Genomic DNA, 8576 nt, shown 5'->3' on the forward strand with positions numbered 1-8576 from the left:
AGTGTTTGCACAGAAGGACTTGAAAGGATTCCAGGCCTGCCCTCTGTCCCCCGCAAGCCCAGCCCCCCCGCCAGTCTCTGCCCACCCCACCCTACCCTGACCTTTCCTTCCTTGTCACTTAAAGGAGCCCTTGAAAGGGACAGTTGAAATAAAAGGGAACACCCTTCCCTCTTGCTGGCATTCTCTCAACCACAGGAAACTTCAAGGCTGCCATGGAAGATTGGGAAGGTTGGGCACTGCACAAGGGGGTGGGCAGAGGGAGCTGAAACTCTACCTGGGCCCTGCTCACCAAGTCGTGCCATCCAGAGGGGAAGGAACATCCTTGGCTGAGTTGAGGTGTTGAATGAGCTAGCTGTGGCCTGAGAGAAGCCGGAGGTGTCTCCCAGGCTGGGTTCTCTCCCTTGTCTCACCCCCAGAGGCAGCCAGCTGCACACTGAGGCTGAGCAGGTTAGTCTCACAGGTGACTAGAAGTGGCCCAGGGAGCACCCTTGCATCCCCCCCATCCCAGTGGGGCACAATAAGTGCCACCGTTAGAGGGGCTGCTAGTCCTTTGATTAAAGCCTCCCCCTTCTACTGGCCCGATGCCTTTTCGAGCCTCGGCTTTCCCAGTGCACCTGTGTGCACCTGTGTCCACCTGTGTCCCACTCTGTCACCCAGGCTGGAGTTCACAGCCACTGCAGCCCGGGTCCAGGCCATCAATCCTTCCACCTCAGGTTCCATACCCGACTAATTTTTTTGGTTTATCGTAGAGTCAAGGTCACACCAAGTTGCCCAGGCTGGTCTCGAAACCCTGGGCTCAGGCACTCCTCTCTCTTTGACCTCCCAAAGTGCTGGGATTACAAGCAATGATTCTTGAATGTGAACATACTTCAGAATCACCCAAGGGGCCAGTTAAAAATCATTGCTGGGCCTCCCCCTAGAGCTTCTGATTCAGTAACCCTGAAGCGTGCCTGAGGATTCTCGTTTTTTCTTTTCGGAAAGGGGGGTCTCACTCTGTAGCCCAGGCTGGAGTGCAGTGGCACAATCACAGCTCACCGCAGCCTCTACCTCCTGGTCTCAGGTGATCCTTCCAACTCAGCCTTCTGGGCAGCTGGGACTACAGGCGTGCACCACGTCTGGTTAATTTGTATTCTTTAATTTTTTTTAGAGGTAAGATCTCACTATGTTGCCCAGGCTGGTCTTAAACTCCTGGCCTCAAGTGATCCTCCCACTTTGGCCTCCCAAAGTGCCGGGATTATGTGTGTGAGCCACTGTGCCCAATGGAATTCAAGTTTCTTTTTCTTTTTTTTTTTGAGTTGGAGTCTCACTCTGTCGCCCAGACTGGAGTGCAGTGGCCGCTCCCTGACCACCACAGCCTCGACCTGCTGGGCTCCGGCAATCCTTCTGCCTCAGCCTTCCAAGCAGCTGGAACGACAGGCGCGCGCTACCACACCTGGCTAATTTTTTGATTTATTGTAGAGATGAGGTCTCGCCAAGTTGCCCAGGTGGGTCTCGAACCCGCGGACTCAGGCAATCCACTCACCTCAGCCTCCCAAAGTGCAGGATTACAGGCTGAGCCACCGAGCCCGGCTGGAATTCAAATTTCTAACAAGTTCCCAGGTGGGGTGGTGCTGACACTGCTGGCCCAGGCACCACATTCGAGAACCACTGCTTCGAAACGTAAATACCCTGGAAAGGACACAGATGAACTTGCCCTTACTAGGTTGGCCTGCTCTGTTCCTCCTTCCTAAGTGCTTCCCGGTATTGCTGGGAGCATATATCTGCTGGTAATCTTCCACCTCGGTCTGGACTTGTCGTTGAGTCTCAGGCCTCTGAATCACCCCCAGAAATCCCATTTTCAAGTCCCCGCCTCACCCAAACGGTGCCCCCTAATACTGGGTTCAGAGAAGGGAACATGGGGGCCCACGAGGCGAGGCCTCTGACTGTGTCGAGGCAGATGGAGGCCCCTGGAGGGCCCCGGGCAGCAGGGAGGAGCAGGAGTCTGCGGTGAGCAGGTGAGCCGCGGCCTCAGTTGCTTCCCGGAGCCCGCCCTTCTCACCACGCCTCACTGCCCCCAGGAAAGCCTGGCATGGGGACACTTCCAGGCAGTGGCACACTCCTCCGGGGATTATGGGGAGAGCAGACGGCCCTGGGGCCAGCACCTTTCAAGGGAGGGTCCTAGAGGTGGGAACCAGGAACCCAGCCCAGGTGGGGGAGACACATGCATGCCTGTGAGTCATTGCTCCGTGGCGGCTCAAGTGTTAACTTTGCGACTATATTCAGGCCCCCAAATGTCCCGGGGAAGGGGGAGGGCTGGCCAACTTCCCACCTTGTGAGGGGGATTCTCCCCCAGCCCCTACTCTGGCATGCCTTCCTTCTTCTCTTCTTTTCCCCGTGATGACGATGACCGCTTAAAGGATGGCGGCCTAGGCCGGGCTCGGTGGCTCGGCCTGTCATCCCGCGCCTTGGGAGGCCGAGGTGAGTGGATGGCCTGAGCCCGCGGGTTCGAGACCCGCCTGGGCAACTTGGCGAGACCTCCTCTCTACAATAAATCAAAAATTAGCTGGGCTGGTAGTTATGTAGTTCCGGCTACTTGGAAGGCTGAGGTGGAAGGATCGCCGGAGCCCAGCAGGCCGAGGCTGCGGTGGCCGGGAGCGGCCGCTGCACTCCAGTCTGGGCGACCGAGTGAGACTCCAACTCAAAAACAAAAACAAAAACAAAACAAAAACCATTTCACCCAAAGTTCCACTTTCAAGCCGGGCTTGGTGGCTCAGCCTGTAATCCCGTGCCTTTGGGAGGCTGAGATGGGAGGATTCTTGAGCCCAGAAGTTTGCGACCAGCCTGGGCCACACAGCAAGACCTCTACAAAAAAACACAAAAACTAGCTGGGCGTGGTGGCACACACCTGTCGTCCCACACACCTGTTGGGAGGCTGAGACAGAAGGATGGCTGGAGCCCAGGAGGCTGAGACTGCAGTGAGCCCTGATGGTGCCACTGCACTCCAGCCTGGGGGCAGAGTGAGACCCAGAGGAAGGCAGGAAGAAGGAAAGGAAGGGATGGAGGGAAGAAAAAAAAGAAGGAAAAGAAAGAAGGAAGCCAGGCACGCAGGCAAGCTTGGCTACAGCAGGAAAGATTAAGGTCAGGTTAGCAGGAAACATCTGGACTTCAAGGGCTCCTTGTCCAGGCCTCAGTTTGCTCATCTGCTCAGTGGGGGCCACAGGACCTTCCACTGTGGGGACCGAATGGGGCCAGGACCCCGAGAAGGCTGTCTTAAGCACGTTGCCTGTGGCGAGACCTGCTGCGCCCAGCCAGCCGGCCTCCTGGGGGAGCGAGGTGCTCCCCTTGACAATCCTGCTGCCACTCCCACCTCACTGCCTTTCCCGGCCAGGAGGCCTGTCTGCCCTGCCCCATCCTAGCTGCCCAGTGACCCGGAAGCCCTCAACTCTCCCAGGCCCGGCCCACTGCCCACGGGGCCCCTCATTCCCGTAACCAGCTTAGCGGCCCCCACGCGGACGGGGAAGCCGGCAGACCTGACTCCTCTCTCATTTCTGTAGACGCAGCCGCCAGCCCGAGCAGCAGCGGCATGGGCAGCGCCAGCCCGGGCCTGAGCAGCGTGCCCCCTGGCCGCCTCCTGCTGCCTCCCGACGCCGTGTCGCGGACGGGCTTGGAGAAGGTGGCCGCGGGGGCGGCGGGGCCCGAGCGACGGGACTGGAGTCCCAGCCCCCCAGCCACGCCTGAGCAGGGCCTGTCCGCCTTCTATCTCTCCTACTTCGACATGCTGTACCCCGAGGACGGCAGCTGGGCGGGCAAAGGCCCTGGGGCCGGTGCTCGGGGGGAGCCGCCCGAGGAGCCCGAGCAGTGCCCGGTCATCGACAGCCAGGCCCCGGGGGGCGGCCTGGACTTGGTGCCGGCCGGGCTGGCGCTGGAGGAGCACTCGCTGGAGCAGGTGCAGTCCATGGTGGTGGGCGAGGTGCTCAAGGACATCGAGACAGCCTGCAAGTTGCTCAACATCACCCCAGGTGAGGCCTCCCCACGCCCGCCTCGCGGGAGACTGAGGCCGGGCCGAGGTCACTGCAGCGGGCTGGGGCTGCACTCTGGCCACCTCTGCCGCGGCCTTGGGTAGCCCCGGGGATGCTGACATTCCTACACACGCAATCAGCGCTAACGCTCAGCAGCTGTGAGCCTGGGCGGGGGCGGTTTCCACCCATCTCTGTGCCCCAACGGAACCAGGCTATGGTACTGTCCCACTTGGTGGGTGCCGTCTGGCCCGCCACCTCCTCTTAGACTCATCTGCACTCGCCCCTCATTCACACCAGCCTCTTTGCTGTTCCCACAGCACTCACCACAGGACCTTTGCACCTGCTGGTCCTGCAGCCTAGAATGCGTCTCTCCAGTTGTCTTCCTGGTGCACCTCTTTCAGGTGGTGCCATCTCACTGAAGCCCTCCACTGGAATCCCTGCCTGTGCCCCTACCTCCTGTTCTTTCTACCTGTTTCCTCTCATGGCACTCACTGTCGTCTGACATGCTGCATGTGTTAGCTATCTCGTTTGCTGTCCGTGCCCCCCACGAGAATGGACCCCACAAGGGCACAGGGATTTTCATTTGTTTTGTTCATCACTACATTACCCAGATCCTAGGACAGCACCTTCAACGTAATAGATGCTCAATAAACAGTTGTTGGACAAATTCAACAAGCCAGGCCCTGTTCCAGGACTGGGAGATTGAGTGGTGAACACAAGACAAAAGTCCTTGTGTTCACAGGGCCGACATTCCAGTGAGGGAAACAGATCATAAACAAACAGATGCGTCCCTGGTCTGGTGGCGAAGAGCCCTCTGAGGAGACAGGGACATCCTGGGGCGGCTCGTGTGTGTCCGCCAGGCCTGGAAGGCGTGGTGAGAGGGCTGACATTGTGGGCCGAGGGGCTGCTGGTTCCCACCCCTGTCCCGCCGCCGCCTCCCCAGCTCTGGACAAGTCTGACCCATCTCCCCCTGGCTTCGGGCCCTAGCACTGGAGCACCCACTCTGAGAGGCTTTCCCTGGCAAGGAGGGGCCTCCGTGCATCCCTCAGGCCCAGCCCTGCCCCCCAGGGGTCTCAGCTGGTGCCCCCGATTGAGGCAGCTCTGGCCGAGGCCCCAGTCCTCCGCTTTCCCAGTGCCCGTGCCAGCCGCACCCCGGGAGGTTCTCCCACAGACCCCTCCCCTGTGCCGGCCTGGGGAGGGCCATGCTCTCTGAACAATGGGGACAGAAATAAATGGTTTTGACCTCGGGGAGAAAAAGGGATTTATTAAGTGGGGACAGCCCAGCCTGCAGGTCACCAGCTGGGGGTCTGACTGAGCTCACCGTGTTCACTCGGAGGCCCATTGTGACTGTGCCCACCAGCACGGCCCCCACCTGTGTGCCCTGCTGGGCTCTCAGCAGCAGCTCAGTGCACACGTGTTGAAGCAGCACAGGTGGTTCTGGGACAGCGACAGGCCTCAGAGGCCAGGAGGGCAGCTACTGTGCATCTGCCCTTTGTCAGCTGTTGGACAAGGGGATGGCATTCTCTGCACCTCGCTTTCCTCATCTGTGATATGTGGGGGCAGGGAAGGGGTAACACTAATTCCCGGTTAGGCTTCTCTCTGTTTCCTTGAGGGGTTTGGAGAAGGCAAGAGGTATCTGGGGAGAAACCCAGGTGTTTCTGGCTTAATGGCCCTTCCTCTCCAGGGCTGGGCTGCCCTGAAAAGTCCTTTGGAAAGGCTGGGAGGTGGGGTGCAGATGCACCAGGCTTCTCTGCCCTGCGCCCACCTTATTTTGGGGGCCCTGACTCCTTTTTCCACCCTCTTCTCTTCTTGGGCACCCACCTCCCCAGGACCCCTTGGGACTGTGTCTAGGCCTGGCCTGTCCCCACCCCAAGAAGTGCACAGTCCCGGGCCACACATGGCTGCCCCTGTCACAGCAAGGTGGGCCACATGGGGGGTGGCGCCCCAAGCAGCCCCTGAGTTGAGCAATGTCTCTTGCCCAGACCCCGTGGACTGGAGCCCTGGCAACGTGCAGAAGTGGCTCCTGTGGACGGAACACCAGTACCGGCTGCCCCCCGTGGGCAAGGCCTTCCAGGAGCTGGGGGGCAAGGAGCTGTGCGCCATGTCAGAGGAGCAGTTCCGCCAGCGCTCGCCCCTGGGCGGGGATGTACTGCACGCCCACCTGGACATCTGGAAGTCAGGTAGGGCATGCAGCGGGGAGCGACTCCTCCCCGGCTCCAAGCTAGGGATGCCGAGGGGTGCAGCTAGGCCAGGATGCCTGGACTGCATTCTGAATCTCAGCCCCGACTGTAACTGCTTCCTGGATCCTGGGAAACTTCCAGCCCAACTCACTCTTAGCCCCGGTCAAGTCCACAGAGCTTTAGGACAGGGCACTTGGGAAGTTAAAAGGCATAAGCTAGGCCAGGCGCAGTGGCTCATGCCTGCAATCCTAACACCCTGGGAGGCCAAGGCACGAGGATTGCTTGAGCTCAGGAGTTTGAAACCAGCCTGGACAACATAGCAAGACCCTGTCTCTACAAAAAATTTTAAAAATTAGCTGAGCATGGTGGTGCTCCTGTAGTCCCAGCTACTTGGGAGGCTGAGGAGGGAAGCTTGCGTGAGACCAAAGGGTGAGGGCTTCAGTGAGCCAAGATTGTGCCGCTGCACTCCAGCTTGGGCCACAGAGCGAGACCTGTCGCTAATAATTTATTTTATTTTATTTCATTATTTTAATTTATTTTATTTTAGTTGGAATCGCACTCTGTTACCCAGACTGGAGTACAGTGGCACACTCATGGCCCCTGCAGCCTCGACCTGCTGGGCTCCAGGAATCCTTCCATCTCAGCCTTCCCAGTAGTCGGAACTAAAGGCACATGCTACCACGCCCGGCTGATTTTTTGATTTATTGTAGAGATGAGGTCTCCCCAAGTTGCCCAGGCTGGTCTCGAATCCCTGGGCTCAGGCAATCCTCTCACCTCTGCCTCTCAAAGTGCTGGGATTACAGGCTGAGCCATTGCACCCAGCCTATAATAATAATTTAAAAAGTCAGACTATGCGGACATAGAAACAGGAGGTCAGAGCTGAGGACAGCTGTAGATACTAGGAAGTCTTTCTTTTTCATTTTTTTTTTTTGAGTTGGAGTCTAACTTGGTCGCTCAGACTGGAGTGCAGTGGCCGCTCCTGGCTACCGCAGCCTTGACCTGCTGGGCTCCGGCGATCCTTCCGTCTCAGCCTTCCGAGTAGTCGGAATTACAGGCATGCGCTACCACGCCCGGCTGATTTTTTGATTTATTGTAGAGATGAGGTCTCGCCTGCCCAGGCGGGTCGCGAACCCGCGGGCTCAGGCAATCCACTCACCTCAGCCTCCCAAAGTCGCGGGATTACAGGCTGAGCCACCTAGCCCGGCTTCCTTTTTAAATCTTGTTTGTGTTGCTTTGTTTTTCATTAAGGACATAATGAGATGATGAATGTTCATGTTAAAAGACAGACCACGGCCAGGCTTGGTGGCTCAGCCTGTAATCCCACCCCTGGGAGGCTGAGGCAAGTGGATTGCCTGAGCCCACAGGTTTGAGACCAGCCCGGGCAAATTGGTGAGACCTCATCTCTACGATAAAATTAAAAAAAAAATAGCCGGGCGCGGTAGCGCGCACCTGTAGTTCTGGCTACTTGGAAGGCTGAGGTGAAAGGATCACTGGAGCCCAGCAGGTCGATGCTGGGGTGGCCATGAGCGTATCACAGCACTCTAGTATGGGCGACAGAGTGAGACTCCAACTCAAAAAAAAAAAACAGACCATAGTGAAACACAGTATATACACACAGTTTCTCCCTCTCACTCCTGACCCCAGCTTCCAGGACCTTCCCTAAGGGCAAACACTGTTACCGGTTTCTGGGATGTCCCTCAAAGGAAAGTCTATGCATGTTCAAGCAAATATGTGTGTGTGTGTGCGCGCGCACGCGCGTGTGTGTACTCTTTTTCAAAACATCAATAGTAGCAGAGTATCTCACTGTTCTGTGTTCACCAGTGTGTCTGGGGTTTTGCGCCTCTCAGCCTGTACACAGCTGCTCTATTCTTCATCGTGGCTGCCTGCCAATCCCCGAATGTCTAAATTGTTCCGAGCTCACTGGACACGCACTCCGTGCTTCCGTGCCAGGCACTTTGGGGGACATGGTGCTGGCTCAGTGAATCAGGGGTCTGAAAGGAAATGGGTCCACTCATCGGACCCCGTCGAAGATCAGTGCCCTGTCCCAATGCCGGCCTCCTGCTAGGGGGTGGTCAGTGCCAGGCCGAGGAGAGGCCAGCAGTGATGTAGGCAGAAGCTGTGGCATGGGTAGGAGAGACGAGGGGGAGCTGGTGGTGAGTCGGAAGGGCCGGAAGGGCCAGAAGTGCTTGGTGGACCTGGCATGGGCGGCCACCAGGCACTGAGGTGCTGTGTAGACGTCACCACTGGGCGCACCAGCCCCACAGGGCAGGCGGGAAAAGGAGGTGCAGTGAGTCGGGATGAGTGAGCCCTCATCTGAACATGGAGGGCATGCAGGGTCTCTGAGCCCCTCTCAGCCATGAAGTCCTGAACTTGCTTTTTTTTTTTTTTTTTGAGTTGG

General features: G+C 58.0%; 1 protein-coding gene across 1 annotated transcript in view; it reads left to right on the forward strand.

Annotated features, from left to right (window-relative positions):
* SPDEF (SAM pointed domain containing ETS transcription factor) overlaps nucleotides 1–8576 on the forward strand; it is a 21390-nt gene that overhangs the window by 8819 nt on the left and 3995 nt on the right. The window contains exons 2-3 of the mRNA XM_021717002.1: nucleotides 3534–3998; nucleotides 5981–6178. Of these exons, the coding sequence (XP_021572677.1) occupies nucleotides 3563–3998; nucleotides 5981–6178 (634 nt within the window). The 5' untranslated portion in view covers nucleotides 3534–3562. The remainder of the gene's footprint in view (nucleotides 1–3533; nucleotides 3999–5980; nucleotides 6179–8576) is intronic.

This window comes from Carlito syrichta, unplaced genomic scaffold (assembly GCF_000164805.1).
Source record: "Carlito syrichta isolate Samal-C Ts95f unplaced genomic scaffold, Tarsius_syrichta-2.0.1 Scaffold309115, whole genome shotgun sequence".
NCBI classification, from domain to species: Eukaryota; Metazoa; Chordata; class Mammalia; order Primates; family Tarsiidae; genus Carlito; species Carlito syrichta.